This window comes from Pocillopora verrucosa, chromosome 5 (assembly GCF_036669915.1).
Source record: "Pocillopora verrucosa isolate sample1 chromosome 5, ASM3666991v2, whole genome shotgun sequence".
Taxonomy (NCBI): Eukaryota; Metazoa; Cnidaria; class Anthozoa; order Scleractinia; family Pocilloporidae; genus Pocillopora; species Pocillopora verrucosa.
The window spans coordinates 1,162,845-1,179,751 of NC_089316.1; the positions used below are offsets into that span (position 1 = coordinate 1,162,845).

General features: G+C 38.9%; 2 protein-coding genes across 2 annotated transcripts; one reads left to right on the top strand and one right to left on the bottom strand.

Annotated features, from left to right (window-relative positions):
* The first annotated feature begins 4,343 nt into the window (after positions 1 to 4,343).
* On the top strand, positions 4,344 to 16,899 carry LOC131783045 (collagen alpha-1(III) chain-like). The gene is made up of 7 exons (XM_066167341.1): positions 4,344 to 4,898; positions 6,124 to 6,324; positions 6,507 to 7,477; positions 12,033 to 12,150; positions 13,661 to 13,885; positions 15,059 to 15,259; positions 15,338 to 16,899. Exons 1-7 carry the CDS (start codon positions 4,697 to 4,699, stop codon positions 16,312 to 16,314), a joined length of 2,895 nt encoding a protein of 964 aa, XP_066023438.1. The 5' UTR covers positions 4,344 to 4,696; the 3' UTR covers positions 16,315 to 16,899.
* Positions 7,819 to 11,806, bottom strand: LOC131783013 (sepiapterin reductase-like). The gene is made up of 6 exons (XM_066167257.1): positions 11,540 to 11,806; positions 11,135 to 11,205; positions 10,558 to 10,697; positions 9,785 to 9,935; positions 8,827 to 8,946; positions 7,819 to 8,375 (listed from the first exon to the last, which is right to left on the bottom strand). Exons 1-6 carry the CDS (start codon positions 11,556 to 11,558, stop codon positions 8,277 to 8,279), a joined length of 600 nt encoding a protein of 199 aa, XP_066023354.1. The 5' UTR covers positions 11,559 to 11,806; the 3' UTR covers positions 7,819 to 8,276.
* Positions 16,900 to 16,907: the final 8 nt, after the last annotated feature.

The window sequence follows — 16,907 nt, forward strand, 5'->3', positions numbered from 1 at the left end:
ATCCGCGGAGAAGGCGCGAAAATACGATACCTGACAAATGCAACAAGTGTCTGAAAAAGTGTTTTGATGAAGTACCGCTTAGGAGATAATTTATTTGGTAAAAAAATATTGACCTTTCACACCTTTGAAACAAAATCCATTCAACACTCAAAAACATAAACAATATATCGAAATAATATCAATTTTTTGTAGAGGTAGGGTGCAAGGGGAAAAGGGCGTGTGAAAATTATCAGGAGACAATATTATGCGATATTTTACTCCGAAAAAACCAAGTATAGTGTATGAGAGCCAATCGGTATGAAACTGGTCGCCACGAAAAAGAAAAAATGAAAAGAACGGACAGTTTTATCTCTAGACGTAGATTCTTTGAGATAATTACCAGGAGTCGTCGGTAAATTTTGGCTGTAAATTTATAGTAGCCCTCATAGATTGTGCTAGCATAATTTGGTTAAACAGGAGCCCATTATGGGTTAATAAGTATAATTTTTGCCCTTTTTATAAAAGTAGCTCTGCTAGCGTACTAACCATATTGTTCTTCTTTTTTTTAAAGGAAAAGTACCAGATTTATGATTTGCCTGTTCTCTAAGATTGTTATTTTCAAGCTTAGTCCATGGTTGGTCTATTTTCAATTTTTTATAATGTCTTCCCGCTTCCACAGGCAACAATAATCATTACGGATAAAGATGGATGAATGTGGAGCAATAAAGCATATAAAGAACGATTTTCAGAGGCACGGCGTGGTTAGAATGTTTCAGAGGAGGGAGAAGACCACAATCAAACTTTTATGCGCGCCTTCTGTAAAGTGGCCTATACCACTGCTCTTCTGTTGTGTAACAGCGGGCTTCTATTCACACGATTTATGCCGCGAGAGACATGACTCGAGCCATACGTTTTTCGCAAACCCGAATTAAAAGGTTTGTAGGTTGCTGACACATGAAAAGATTAACCCACAAAGTGGAAGGGGGTTGGGAGCACTTCAGGAGCTCTCTAGTTACGTCCCTTTCCCTTTTTTTCAATTTTTTTTGAGAAATAAGACGGTTAGATATATACCCCCGTCGAATTCATGTGTAAATTTGCCTCCGGGGAGTAGGCCCATATTTATTGCACTAGTATGATTTTTTTAAAATAAGCATAATTTTTGCACTTTTTACAAAAGTATAGCTGCTAGCATAATCTGAAAATTTCTATTTTTTTAAAAAGGAAATTTACAAGAGTCGTGACTTGCGTGGTCTCTAAGAATTATTATTTTTAAGAATACTAAAAGACAAAGTAGCATAATTTTCAACTGGACAAGCATGATTTTGAGCATGATTTAGAAAAAATCTGGTAATGCTTGTAGCATCAGATGTTTCTTCCATCAGCACATTCTAAGGGCTTTCCAGAGAGTGTGATCGATTCGACCCATGTTTAGTCTCGTACCCAGACTTCTCACAAACACATACGTAGGATTTGGGTATAAAATGATCCTACCTCGGTCAAGAGAATATCAACTTTTAATATTCTCTTGACCCCGGGTAATGGGCTGATAGCGACTCTCCGTTTTAAGATTTCATGTGAACCGTGACAGCCACTGGAAGACTGGGAAAAGTCAGTTTGCTTCAAACGATGTCAAATTTGCTGTTCAAACCCACGATGAGTGGTTGACTTCGCAGAACGAAGGATGCCGTCTTTTTTCATATATTTCATCCATATTCTGGTGGCTTATTTTACATTCGTTATTTCTTTTTTGGAAGAAGCTTGCCCATTTACTTGTGCAAATATGAAGAGTAACTGAACAGTGCAGAGTTCGCGGCAAATTCTTGTTATAGTGAAGTTCCTTCCAGTGAAATCTGGAATGCAGTTAGAATTAATCAACACCTACGCAGCTGGAATCGCGGAGGTCAAACGAATGAGTTCTTTTTAAATTCTAATGGCATACGGTAATTAACGCTGGTCGTAGCTGTAAATTAGACTCGGGGAAATGCTAATCCATTCTCGATTACCAGCTACTGTTTCGGAAATGAGCCCGCGCACAAAGATCGTAAACAGGAAAAGCGTGAGCAGGGTAAATCGAGCTTAAGGTTAATTTCCCTGTTAAGAAAATTAACACGAACAGAGGGAAAAACAATCTTAAAGACGGGAGAGATTGATGCAATTAACACGAAATGTGGGAAAAAACATCTGTGGGTAAAAGGAAGACATTCATTTTAAAATAGTGAAATCCAAACTGTAAAAGACTGAATACTATTCATATAATGAATTTTTATTTCTTGGACGAAGTAGTAAGCAACATATTAGAAAATTATACCAACAGATCTTTTGTGACAGGCTCTATGCATGATATTTCAACAATACTGATCCTGTGAATGCGCACTTATCTTCACAAAAAAGTACAACAAATCTGATTGTCGCATCGAGGGAATTGTTGTAAAAATCTTATATCCTATGAAATAATTTTCCCTCCAAACAAGTCAGTTTTAAATACACGAGTATATAATGAACGCCGCAAGTCACTGGGCTATCCCGTCCCAGCAACAGTGTCTGCCGGCCGTTAATTCTGTAAGCACTATCACAATAAAAGGCTTATTTCCTATGAATTAGTTATTTTTTTAACACATTTGACGCTTGTCACGGAAATTCCAATTTATTCCTTGAGATTCTGCTGCAGCACTCTTCCTTATCCAATTCTCACAGAAATGGATAATTTTACCGCAGCCTCTTTATATTTGTTCCGAAATTTATTCCGTGAGCCTCTGCCACTCAGTAATGATGCTATCCCTTCTCGTTTTTCATGCATCTGCACTTATCACTACTTCAAGTGATTTGTTTAAAACTTTTGGCCCCTTTTAGTAGCGTAAGGTTCATGTCGGTGAGTGTTTTCAGATCACGGAGGTTACCTTTGACTTTCAGCCCACAGTCCTTCATTTCGTGTATCACATGGTTGAGGTTAGAAATTAAAAACAAATCAAGTGAGAATCTAAACACATAGCTTTTTGTTTATTGTAGAACGAGAGAGAGATAAAGAAAAAATCTGTAGACCATGTGGCAGCGAGAAGAAGCTTTTGTGGTGTAAGATCTTTGGTGTCTTCCGCTTCAGCGATGTTGCTCCAACAGCAAGAAGCCAGTTTGTGATACGTGACTCTTGGTGCCTTCCGTTTCAGCGAGTTTGCTTCAACTAATCCCTCTTAACGTTTCAATTATATCATGAAATTGATCTACGTAGTCGGAGACGGATTAGGAACTCTTCCAAAGAATGATGATATCTCAAGGGAAATATGTTTTAGCACATTTGTTCGTATGTCAAACATTCTTATTACGCAGTTGTATCAATGATATGTGGAATCTCAATGTTTGGCTTATTTTGTATGCTTTCCTCTTTTAACATTACTGTAACAATCTGGAAGCGTAATGTCATATGAATGTTAAATTATACTATAACTAGGGGAGATTTTTTTAAAGCTCTAATGAGCTCGCTGAAGTTCTTCTGGCCTGGTTATGTTAGAATTGTAAACAACGTGATGACATATGCTATGATTGGCAAATAAACAACAACAACAATAACAACAAAATATAAATATATATATAATTAACTTTTTACTCGTTATCAATTATGTTGAAACATGATAGTCCAATAATAGAATTAGGGTTTGTTATATCTTCCCAATTTGGCTGAATAAGAAACAACGGACATCGTGACTAAACAGCAAGGTGTCCCAGGTTATGTTGCTTAATTAGATGGCCCGAGACGGTAACTGATCGATAGAAAACTGGACTACGCAATGAAAACACTAGATCATATCAAGGCTGGACCTTAGCCCATCCCTTCAAAATTTGGCCTCAAGACCTCCTGATAAGGTGACGTCAAACTGCTTCAAAAAAATGTCTCATAATTTGCCAAATGACATGATAGTGTATCTACATTTTCAAAATTTTTTGAGTGAGGAATCGCTTGGATCTCCCTTAATTTATACAAGAATGAGCCTCCAACCATTTATGATACATCACTGGTGCAAACATTTCCACTTCAAAATTCCCTTCAACTGGCATTGAACGGTCCATTAGCTTTTCAGAAGGCAAAAAACCAAAATAACGCCATTATCAGTCCGAGCTAATCTCTATCCTTAGCCGTCATTGTTTCCTATAGGAGTGCTATTTCCTTTTTCGTACTTTTCTGTATTTCGCGGTCTATTTGGAGTAGAGGTTTGTTTTTCACATCGTAACAAACAAACACTTAAAATATCGTGGAATTATTTGTTTCGTGGTTTACGATCACGTCACTACCCAAGCTTAGGTGTGTAATGGCGGGAAGCAGAGATATCGGTTTTCAGAGCAGAATAACAGATTTGATAACCATGATATCGTTTCTAAAGAATAACAGTCGATAAGAAGACAACTTGTCACTGGCGAGGAGGAAGAAGCATTTGGTTTTTATCTTTGGAGCTTTCATCATTGGTATCATGAAACAGGCACGGATGCTATAGTTAACTTGTTTCAGAACAGAGCATAATGTAACGGGATTCTAGTAAAGAATGATAAAGACAAGAAACACCCAAGAACGGAAGGACGTTTGTCTGTACCAAAGACTGTCAGTCAAATAAGCTTCGATCAATCAATTACTTTCTTGATCGCCCACTCGGACTCCCCAATTCTTTATAAAACACACTGTGCACCGTTGATTGGGTGAGCAGATGTAAGTCGTTTTGGCTCTACCCAAAAAATGGGAACTGTTGTTGAGGCTAAAGATGGAAGAGAAAGCCGACGCTCGTCGAGACTATCCCAAAAAGTAATGATTTTTGTGGTGGTGCTTGGGATTTGCGTTGGATTTTCCGTCTGTTTAGAGTTGTTGAGGGAAAGAGTAAGAGAACTAGAGGCTGATGTCACTCGATTGAGTGAAGTCGACAAGGACGGTCATGATCAAGGTAAAAACTTCGTTCGGTCTCAAAAAAATTGAAATCTCTTACCCAGTGATATTAGGCATTCTCAAACTCTTGCATGTTTTACAAGACGTCTTCGAGGTTTTTACTAAATCAATAGATAAACTGACTATTAAGATTCTTGGTTTGGCTATGGGGATTTTCACAATGAATGCGTATTGCTTGTAATTACGTAATCTGTTTTTTTTGTTTTTTTGTTTTCTTTCGGTAAGGGCCTCCCTGTATAAGCCCCGCGGTTTCTGGAAGCTCCCTTGCCATCTATTAAAATACTGTTACTTGACAAGTCCTGTGAACTTACTAATTTGGTGATGTAAACCACTTTCTCTTTATAAAATAGATTTTAATTCTAATCCCTTATATGACCTGAATAGGAAAAGCCGCAAACGGGGCAATTAGTTTTGACACTATTATGGATCTTGAACAGTTGAACAAAGCGTATAGCTTCAAAAGCATTTTTCTCTTGGGCTCTTCCTAAATATTCTGTCGGGGAAAGCTCGATTTAGTGATCGCCTGGTTAAAACTAACGATTACGTATACAGCCCCCTTCACTTAGTGACCACTCAATAGTGCGAGGTCTAGGAAATAGAATGAATGCCCTCACGCCTCCTTTTTTTTGCCTGCCATTCACCAGTAAAAAAGTTCGTTTTTGACTGGATGTTTGCATGAATCGTTCAGGTATTTGTTTTTTTTATTCTCGGAAGAGGAAAAAGTTCACTGTTTTGACGTTTCCGGTAGAAATCTAAGAAGAAGCGACCCGCTGTGCAGAGCAGAATTCTCATCTGTGGCGATTATTTTCAAATGTCTTAAAAGTACCCAGAAATTTATCAGAAGTAACTATCAGGACAAGCTGTTAATCGATGCCATTCAGCGAAGTATCTGGTGGGGGGTGGGGGGTGGGGGGTATAGAAGGGGGGGTTGGGTCCTACGCACGTTTCACGGACGTCAAAAAGTAGAACTCACGCATCACGAAAAATCGGATAAACGAATATAAGGCTTAAAGCGAAAAACAAAAATTCACAGTTCACGGGGTTTTAATTCCGTATTTTCACTAGTCAGAAGAATTTACAAACAGTTATCCCGTTAAAAACATGAACCTCCACTCCCCCCCCCCCCTTCAAATGTTATCAAGGGTAAAAATTCAGAGCCTGAGGGTAAAATTGGACAGTTACTCCTGTCTAATCCGTTTCATTTCTTACACACATCTTAACAGCTGGTGCCTCCGGTCAAAGAAATCGTCGAGATTCACCCATCCCTAACTTTGTTTCTTTGGACGATGTTCGTAGAGAAATTAAAGTGCGACTCAAATCGCTAACAGCATCGCAGCTGTGCTCACCTCAAGAGAAAATATGTGTACCAGGCCCCAGCGGTCCAAAAGGTGACATGGGATTCAGGGGACGACGTGGAAAAAAAGGTAAGTTTGGTAACGTTTTAATTAATTCATACTTCCATGTTTAAGACATGACAGACTTTTAAACCTTTGCCCCTTCTGCATGAGAACAGTTTAACTTCGAGTTCTTTTCATTATTTCATACATGAATTCTTTCATTGTAAATTGAGTTCATGCAGACTAAAAGGATTTTTAATCTTACACAGGAAACGCTGGGAACAAGGGGGACAAGGGTGACATAGGTTATCCAGGAATGAAAGGTACTCAGGGTTTACCAGGACCATATGGGTTGAATGGCCAGCAAGGTCGCCCAGGTGAACCAGGCCTGAGAGGAGAGAAAGGAACCAAGGGCGAACGTGGTACATGCAGAGGTATGGCCTCGTGTAATGGTTACCCTCCAATGCCTGGACCAAAAGGCGAACCTGGTCCTGAGGGACCCCGTGGATATAAAGGTGAACGAGGACTCGATGGGTTTGACGGTCCGAAAGGTAATGCTGGGCTGCCAGGACCCAAAGGTGACAGGGGTGAGAATGGTGCATGTAAAAGAGGGGCTGCATGCAAAGGGTTCAAAGGTGAACCTGGAAATCCAGGACCTAAAGGCCAACCTGGAATTGTAGGACCACAGGGCTTCAAAGGTAATGATGGATACCCTGGGCTGCCAGGAGAAAAAGGTGAAACTGGACGGAAAGGAGACAACGGAGTGTGCACCAGAGGTGCCAGGTGCAGAGGGATCAAAGGTGACCCTGGAATGCCAGGACCAAAAGGAGAACCTGGAATCACAGGACCCCGCGGCTACAAAGGAGAACATGGCTACCCAGGAATTAAGGGCCTTAAAGGTAATTTTGGGTTCACAGGACTGACAGGTGGTCCTGGTCTCCCTGGACCCCCTGGCTTTAAAGGTAATGCAGGGATCCCAGGATTTGATGGCCAAAAAGGTGAAACAGGGCAACCAGGAAGAAAAGGTGAACGTGGACAAAAAGGAGACAATGGATCATGCACAGGAGGTACCTCTTGTGTTGGTATTAAAGGTGAGCCTGGAATGCCTGGACAAGACGGAGTACCTGGTTTGCGTGGATTAGATGGATTCCGAGGGCCACCTGGAATGAGAGGCGCACCTGGAAAAGATGGACCTGCAGGACCGAAAGGTGAACCTGGTCAGAAAGGAGAAAGAGGACAAGTGGAAGCAGTTTAGGGTGGATTGATGAAAAGGTGACCCTGGTGAGAAAGGAAGCAAAGGGAAGCTATACCTCATGACACCACAAACATTTTTTTTATTTCTAATATTCTTTAAGGTAACTACAGATGATTCCAATCTCTTAAGGTCAAAATAATTTTACGAAACAAATTGTGATCAGTTTTAACCCTAAATTGAATATAAGAAAACAGTGATAATTTTTTTTATTGTAAGGTATTCTATGGAGTCTTTTTCAGAATAAAAAAAAAATACACGAAAAAATAAAACTGTATGGTGATGGTTCATCTTAATATTTGTTAATAACAGAATTACATGTGGGAAGGGATAAAGTCACTTTGCTTCCAATTCAGAAATATTTCAGAATCTTTTTTTAATTATTCAAGGAGAGTTTTATAACATTTTGACTCACTTTTTGCCTTCAACAAGAAGGAAATGTGCAGATTTTACTTTTCAAACTTATAATATTTTTTCTTGCTTTTTACATTGTTCCTATACTTTCCCTCTTTATACTTTTCTCTGCCTCTAGTGTCCAGGTTTCTCATGATGCTTGTGACCCGTTTAATGATCATTGTCATAAATAAAAGAGATGTCTGTTTCCATTAATATGATTGATGCTGATGAAAAAGCCTAATGCCACAGGATACCCAGTTAACTCTTAAAACTGACCAGTTCACAGATAAGATGATATGAACGGGCACATTGATTTAATAAAATGACCACACCTTTTTTACCACTTTAAGATCTTGAAATAAAATTATAAGAACACCTTATGCATGACATTTCAATCAAAGTAATCCACATGAGAACCAGAAATGAAAGCATTTTCTTTCAGAATTCTAACAAGTTTTTCTGCAGACTGATCTGAAGTTAGTGCTGTACTCTAGAGGAAAAAATATGGATGAAATCACAAAATAACATGGCTAGAGAAGAGACCACAAGATTAACTCCAAAAGCATTGTTTGCTCTGATAGATTACAATAAGCAAATCATGATATTTAATACGTTTCAGCTTTTTCTGAAATAAGCACAGACACTTTAATAAGTGCCCCCCCCCTGGAGTAAGCATCCCCCTCCTCCCTCACTTTCTAAAATAGTATGGATACAAAGAAACCTGTTCCTATTGGGAATTTGTTTATGACTTTTCAAGCTTCAACTACAATGGAGTCAATACAGGAGAATAGTTTCTTTCCATTCAGTCAAATCAAGTTATCCCTATGTCCATGTGCTTGCAGAGTTCCTTTGTAGGCATTATCTGTTCTTGTACTTTTGTCCTCTTGAAAAGCACTAATGTTGGCACATTAAAATAATAATTCTTTCAAATCAGTACTTACTTGCTCTTTACTGGTGTTAAACATATCAACAACTTCCTGATTCCCACATGTGGTGCGTATCTCCTCGTACATATCTGTAAGCAGTGGTCCAGGGGCATAACTTAGCACATTAACATTGGGCTGAAAGAAAACATGGTGCATGAACATCAAAGGTCTTAGCAGCAGGACTGTTGTGTGAAATGGCAAGAGAATATTCTCTAAGGCCAGATAAAAAACATGTCAATCACATATTAAGGTCACAAGAATAAGGAACATGATTGCCAACTAAAGAGGCTCTTGGTTGTTTAGAAAATTCTCCATGTCAGCATCTTAAGATATTTCTAGAGAATGGTATAGAGAATATGCATACTGATGACATGGTGTAAAGGCTTTAAGGCTCACAGTGTTTTTGAGGTCTCCTTCCAAACATGCATAAAAAGGCATCACAAGGACGTAAAAATTGATCATTCCATTTTTTCTCATGACATTAATGTGTGACTCAGGGATAATAATTGAAGGAGAAATTAGATGCTAATCACTCCTAGGGGTCAAAGGGTTGAAAGAATGGATCAATATTAGTATCTGGGCAACGGCCCACCTACCCCTCCCCTACCTCAACAACAGTTAATTGACCACAAGTTAAGGTTGATGTTGGGTTAGGAGAGGGGTAGGTGGGCAGTTGCCCAGATACTGATATGATCTGAAAGAATTAATGAATCATAGTGTAAAGTTAAGAACAACAACCACACCAAACCTTATTAATCCTTTAACTCCCAGATCAAATTTGTAATTCTCCTTACTGTCAACCATACAATTCTTATGATGTTAGTTCAGGGAATTTAATATTGGATCAACTAATTAACCCAAAATTGATATTTTTCTTTATTCTCTTCACTTATCTGGTTGATATTGTATTAATATTGTAAGGAGAAATTCTGTCTTGGTCACTCATGGGAGTTAAAGAGTTAAAGATAAATACCTCCTCTTTAGCCAGAACTTGACACATCATATCTCGAGCTGCTTTGCCAGTGCAATACAAAGAAAAATATGGAAAAGATTGTAGAGCCATGAGGGACGACACATTAACTACAGTACAGCAGGAATCCTTGAATTGATGAAGAAACTTTCCACTGGAAAATTAAATATGTTAATTTAGTTAGTTAGTTACTTATTTACTATATAATTTTAAAAGGCTATTCTAATCTTTGGAATCTCAAGCTCCAATGAAGAGTAAATTTTTAATAAATATTTTTTAAAGAGCTGAAATAAAAATTACAATTTTTCCAACACATACTCCTCCTTTAACCTTTAATTCCCAAGATCTCATTAGTAATTCTCCTTACTGTCTGCCATACAGTTCTTGTTATGTTAGTTTGGAGGATTTGGGATTGGATTAACTTATAATCCCTTAATTGATATTTTTCTTTATTCTCATCACATGTCTGCATGATATTGTATTGATATTGTAAGGAGAAATTCTGTCTTGGGACTCATGGGAGTTAAAGGTTTAACCATCCTTCTTCCCCTTTGGATTTCATGGTCACTCCAAGATTACATATCATGTTTAAAGCAATGCTGTATTAGCTAAAATTGAGCTGAAATATTCCAACATAAAAGGTAGCTCCACCTTAGAAGGGCAATAATGTCTAGCAGGAACAAACTAGCAAAACAGATTTGTTATTATCATTATTATTATTATTATTATTATTATAACAGACAATTATTATTATTATAACAGAGGTGTCGTCTTACGTAAGAAATAAGGGAGAGAGGTTGAAGTAATTTGCCAGGGCATCAACCTTCTGGGAGACGTCCTTGAAACATTTTGACACATCTCCAAGTGACCCTGCATTATTCAGGAGAAAGGCATGTGTAACTTTGGATGATTCAACCTGGAAGAGATTCATGGTAAAAGTAGAGTGAGTGTATCCCTGTTTTCATAGCATTATATTTTCACATTTACATTTTCATTTATTTCTTGAGAAACATCAATGCACATGGAGATACACCACACAAAGACATGATCCTAGCAGGTGAGGTGTAATTAACCCTTTAACTCCCAGGTCAAATTCGTAATTCTCCTTTCTGTCAACCATACAATTCTTATCATGTTAGTTCAGAGACTTTAGTATTGGATCAACTAATTATCCCCAAATTGATATTTTTCTTTATTCTCATCTCTTATCTTGTATTCTCATTACCTGTTTGTTATAAAGTGCATTTGTTTAAAGGGAGAAGTCACATGTCAATCAGAACTGAGAGTTAAACTCTATGTCAAACAAGCTGACTAAATCAGTGTACATAAAAAGGTGTATAATGCCGTTTATACCTTACACAATGCAGCTTTTATGGAATCCTCTAAGGTGCTCATCTCTCCAAGATCGGCAACCATAACATGAACTATTAAAGAAAATGTAGTCCAAGTATAGATAAACAACAGGCAACCACAAAAAATCCATTACATGGTTTTATCATTGTTTCCAATAACATGATTAAAGGAAAACAAAACATAGCTTATTTATTAACCTTTTAACTCCCAAGATGTGATTGCTGATTCTCCCCTCTAGCTGCTACATTGTTCCTTGTAAATCAGTTCTGAGAATTTGTTAGATCATGACAACAACCTTAACCTGATAAGTTGGAGTTTTCTTAATACCTGTTTGCAGGATAATGTATGGATATAATTGGGAGAAGTTCCATGTTAATCACTTTTTAGAGTTAAGGGGTTAATCACCAGATAACAAACCACCCATTTTGATATGGGGGTGGATGGCAGGAGGGGTTCACAGCACTTCAGGGTAGCCTGTAATTTTACAAAGAATACTGATACATAGACTCACTCAGAGTGTGGCAAAGGGTTTTTGCGTGGCACGTTAATTCCAAATTATTCCCCGAGATTCTGCTGCAGTACTCTTCCTTATCCAATTCTCACAGAAATGGATAATTTTACCGCAGCCTCTTTATATTTGTTCCGAAATTTATTCCGTGTGCCCTGCCACTCAGTAATGATGCTATCCCTTCTCGTTTTTCATGCATCTGCACTTATCACTACTTCAAGTGATTTGTTTAAAACTTTTGGCCCCTTTTAGCAGCGTAAGGTTCATGTCGGTGAGTGTTTTCACATTACAGGGGTTATCTATGACTTTCAGCCACTCTCACAAGGTCGAGGTTAGAAATTAAAACAAATCAAGTGACAATCTAAACACATAGCTTTTTGGTTATTGTAGAACGAGAGAGAGAGAGAGAAAAAATCTGTAGACCTTGTGGCAGTGAGAAGAAGCTTTTGTGGTGTAAGATCTTTGGTGTCTTCCGCTTCAGCGATGTTGCTCCAACAGCAAGAAGCCAGTTTGTGATACGTGACTCTTGGTGCCTTCCGCTTCAGCGAGGTTGCTTCAACTAATCCCTCTTAACGTTTCAACAATATCATGAAATTGATCTACGTAATCGAAGACGGACTAGGAACTCTTCTAAAGAATGATGACTATCTCAATGGAAATATGTTTTAGCACATTTGTTCGTATGTCAAACATTCTTAATATGCAATTACTGTAACAATCTGGAAGCGTAATGTCATATGAAGGTTAAATTATACTATGACTAGGGGAGATTTTTTTAAAGCTCTAATGAGCTTGCTGAAGTTCTTCTGGCCTGGTTATGTTAGAATTTTGAACAACGTGATGACATATACTATGATTGGCAAATAAACAACAACAACAACAACAATAACAACAAAATATAAATATATATATATACAATTAACTTTCTACTCGTTATCAATTATGTTGAAACATGATAATCCAATAATAGAATTAGGGTTTGTTATATCTTCCCAATTTGGCTGAATAAGTAACAAAGGACATCGTGGCTAAACAGCAAGGTGTCCCAGGTTATGTTGCTTAATTAGATGGCCCGAGACGGTAACTGATCGATCGAAAACTCAACTAAGCAATGAAAACACTAGATCATATCAAGGCTGGACCTTAGCCCATACCCTCAAAATATGGCCTCAAGACTTCCTGATAAGGTGACATCAAACTGCTTCAGAAAAATGTTTCATAATTCGCCAAATGACATGATAGTGTATCTACATTTTCAAAACTTTCTGAGTGAGGAATCAATTGGATCTCCCTTGATTTATACAAGAATGAGCCTCCAACCATTTATGATACATCACTGGTGCAAACATTTCCACTTCAAAATTCCCTTCAACTGGCATTGAACGGTCCATTAGCTTTTCAGAAGGCAAAAAACCAAAATAACGCCATTATCAGTCCGAGCTAATCTCCATCCTTAGCCGTCATTGTTGCCTATAGGAGTGCTATTTCCTCTTTCGTACTTTTCTGTATTTCGCGGTCTATTTGGAGTAGAGGTTTGTTTTTCACATCGTAACAAACAAACACTTAAAATATCGTGGAATTATTTGTTTCGCGGTTTATGATCACGTCACTACCCAAGCTTTGGTGTGTAATGGCGGGAAGCAGAGATGTCGGTTTTTTACAGATTTGATAACCATGATATCGTTTCTAAAGAATAACAGTCGATGAGAAGACAACTTTTCACTGGCGAGGAGGAAGAAGCATTTGGTTTTTATCTTTGGAGCTTTCATCATTGGTACCATGAGACAGGCACGGATGCGATAGTTAACTTGTTTAATTGAACAAAACGTGATGTAACGGAATTCTAGTAAAGAAAATAATGACGAAATACACTCAAAAACGGAAGGATGTTTGTCGGTGCCAAAGACTGTCAGTCAAATATGCTTCGATCAATCAGTTGCTCTCTTGATCGCCCACTCGGACTCCCCAGTTCTATATAAAACACACTGTGCAATATTGATTGGGTGAGCAGACGTAAGTCGTTTTGGCTCTCCCAAAAAAAATGGGAACTATTGTTGAGGCTAAAGATGGAGGAGAAAGCCGACGCTCGTCGAGACTATCGCAAGAAGTAATGATTTTCGTGGTGGTGCTTGGGATCTGCGTTGGATTTTCCGTCTGTTTGGAGTTACTGAGGGAAAGAGTAAATGAACTGGAGGCTGTTGTCACTCGATTGAGTGAAGTCGACAAGGACGGTCATGATCAAGGTAAAACTTCGTTCGGTCTCAAAAAATTTTTTAATTTCTTACCCAGTGGTATTAGGCATTCCCAAACTCTTGCATGTTTTAAAAGACGTCTTCGAGGTTTTTACTAAATTAATAGATAAACTGAGTATTGAGATACTTGGTTTGGCTATGGGAATTTTCACAATGAATGCGAATTCCTTATAAATACGTAATCGTTTTTTGTTTTTTGTTTTTTTCGGTAAGAGGGCCTCCCTTGTAGAAGCGCCGCGGTTTCTGGAAGCCCCCTTGTCATCTATTAAAATACTGTTATTTAACAAGTCTGTGAACTTACTAATTTGGTGATGTAAACCACTTTCTCTTTATAAATGGCGAATACATTTTGATTCTAATCCCTTATATGGCCTGAAAAGGAAAAGCCGCAAACGGGGCAATTAGTTAGTTAATTAGTGAACAAAGCGTATAGCTTCAAAAGCATTTTTCTCTTGGCCTTATTCTAAATATTCTGTCGGGGAAAACTCGATTTAGTGATCGCCTTGTTAAAACCAACGATTACCTATACAGCCGCCTTCACGTAGTCACTACTCGATGGTACTGAGTCTAGGAGAAAGAAGAATACTCTCACGCCTCTTTTTTTTTTTTGCCTGCTATTCACTAGGAAAAAAGTTCGTTTTTGAGCGGATGTTTGCGTGAATCGTTCAGGTATTTATTTTTTCTATTCTCGGAAGAGGAAAAAGTTTACTGTTTTGACGTTTCCGGTAGAAATCTCAGAAGAAGCGACCCGCCGAGCAGAGCAGAATTCTTATCTGTGACGATTATTTTCAAATGTCTTTAAAAAATACCCAGTAATTTATCGAAGTACTTATCAGGACAAGCTGTTAACCGATGCCATTCAGCGAAGTATCCGGTGGGGATTAAAGAGGGGGGAGGGGGAGGGGGGTGTTGGGTCCTGCGCACGTTTCACGGACATCAAAAAGTAGAATTAACGCATCACGAAAAATCGGAAAAACGACTCTAAGGCTAAAAGCGAAAAACAAAAAATTCACAGTTCACGGGTGTTTTAATTCCGTATTTTCACTAGTAGAAGAATTTACAAACAGTTATCCCGTTACCAAGGGTAAAAAGTCAGAGCTTGAGGGTAAAATTGGACAGTTACTCCTGTCTAATCCGTTTCATTTCTTACACACATCCTAACAGCTGGTGCCTCCAGTCAAAGAAATCGTCGAGATTCACCCATTCCTCACTTTGTTTCCTTGGACGATGTTCGTAGAGAAATCAAAGTGCAACTCAAATCGCTAACAGCATCGCAGCTGTGCTCACCTCAAGAGAAAATATGTTTACCAGGCCCCAGCGGTCCAAAAGGTGACATGGGATCCAAGGGACGACGTGGAAAAAAAGGTAAGTTTGGTAACGTTGTTAATTCTTTCATTGTAAATTAAGTACATGCAGACTGAGAGGATTTTTAACCCTGCACAGGAAACGCTGGAGACAAGGGGGACAAGGGGGCCGAGGGTGAGTTGGGTTTACCAGGGTTCAATGGCTTTGATGGCCGGCGAGGTGAGCCAGGGCTGCAAGGACGCCCAGGTGAACCAGGGCTGAGAGGAGAGAAAGGAATGAAGGGCGAACATGGTACATGCAGAGGTATGGCCTTGTGCAAAGGTTACCCTCCAATTCCAGGACCAAAAGGCGAACCTGGTCCTGAAGGACCCCGTGGATACAAAGGCGAACGAGGACTCGATGGGTTTGACGGTCCGAAAGGTAATGCTGGGCTGTCAGGACCCAAAGGTGACAAGGGTGACAATGGTACATGTACAAGAGGGGCTGCATGCAAAGGGTTCAAAGGTGAACCTGGAAATCCAGGACCTAAAGGCCAACCGGGAATTGAAGGACCACAGGGCATCAGAGGTAATGATGGATACCCTAGTCTGAAAGGAGAAAAAGGTGAAACTGGACAAAAAGGAGACAACGGAGTGTGCACCAGAGGTGCCAGGTGTATAGGGATCAAAGGTGACCCTGGAATGCCAGGACCAAAAGGAGAACCTGGAATCACAGGACCCCGTGGCTACAAAGGAGAACAAGGCTATCAAGGAATTAAGGGCCTTAAAGGTGATACTGGGTTCACAGGACTGACAGGTGTTCCTGGTCCCCCTGGCTTTAAAGGTAATGCAGGGATCCCAGGATTTGATGGCAAAAAAGGTGAAACAGGGCTACCAGGAAGAAAAGGTGTACGTGGACAAAAAGGAGACAATGGATCATGCACAGGAGGTACCTCTTGTGTTGGTATTAAAGGTGAGCCTGGAATGCCTGGACAAGACGGAGTACCTGGTTTGCCTGGAATAGAGGGATTCCGAGGGCCACCTGGAATGAGAGGCGCACCTGGAAAAGATGGACCTGCAGGACCGAAAGGTGAACCTGGTCAGAAAGGAGAAAGAGGACAAGTGGAAGCAGTTTAGGGTGGATTGACGAAAAGGTGACCCTGGTGAGAGAGGAAGCAAAGGGAAGCTATACCTCATGACACAACAAACATTTTTTTTATTTCTAATATTCTTTAAGGTAACTACAGATGATTCCAATCTCTTAAGGTCAAAATGATTTTATGAAACAAATTGTGATCAGTTTTAACCCTAAACTGAATATAAGAAAACAGTGATAATTTTTTTTATTGTATTTTTATTTTAATTATTCAAGGAGATTTTTACAACATTATGACTCACTTTTTGCCTACAACAAGAAGGAAATGTGCAGATTTTACTTTTTAAACTTATAATATTTTTTCTTGCTTTTTACATTGTTCCTATACTTTCCCTCTTTATACTTTTCTCTGCCTCTAGTGTCCAGGTTTCTCATGATGCTTGTGACCCATTTAATGATCATTGTCATAAATAAAAGAGATGTCTGTTTCCATTAATATGATTGCTGCTGATGAACAAGCCTAATGCCACAGGATACCCAGTTAACTCTTAAAACTGACCAGTTCACAGATAAGATGATATGAACGGGCACATTGATTTAATAAAATGACCACACCTTTTTTACCACTTTAAGA

Bases quoted from the DNA above. Each gene is read 5' to 3' on its own strand.
- LOC131783045 (XM_066167341.1), top strand. From the start codon at position 4,697: ATGGGAACTGTTGTTGAGGCTAAAGATGGAAGAGAAAGCCGACGCTCG. The intron at 12,151-13,660 runs GTTTGTGATACG...AGCAGACGTAAG, and splicing joins GCTCCAACAGCAAGAAGCCA to TCGTTTTGGCTCTCCCAAAA. The intron at 15,260-15,337 runs GTAAGTTTGGTA...AACCCTGCACAG, and splicing joins GGGACGACGTGGAAAAAAAG to GAAACGCTGGAGACAAGGGG.
- LOC131783013 (XM_066167257.1), bottom strand. The intron at 8,947-9,784 runs GTATTTATCTTT...GTTTTCTTTCAG, and splicing joins AAGTTCTGGCTAAAGAGGAG to CCCAATGTTAATGTGCTAAG. The intron at 8,376-8,826 runs GTAAGTACTGAT...TTTTTCCTCTAG, and splicing joins TTAACACCAGTAAAGAGCAA to AGTACAGCACTAACTTCAGA.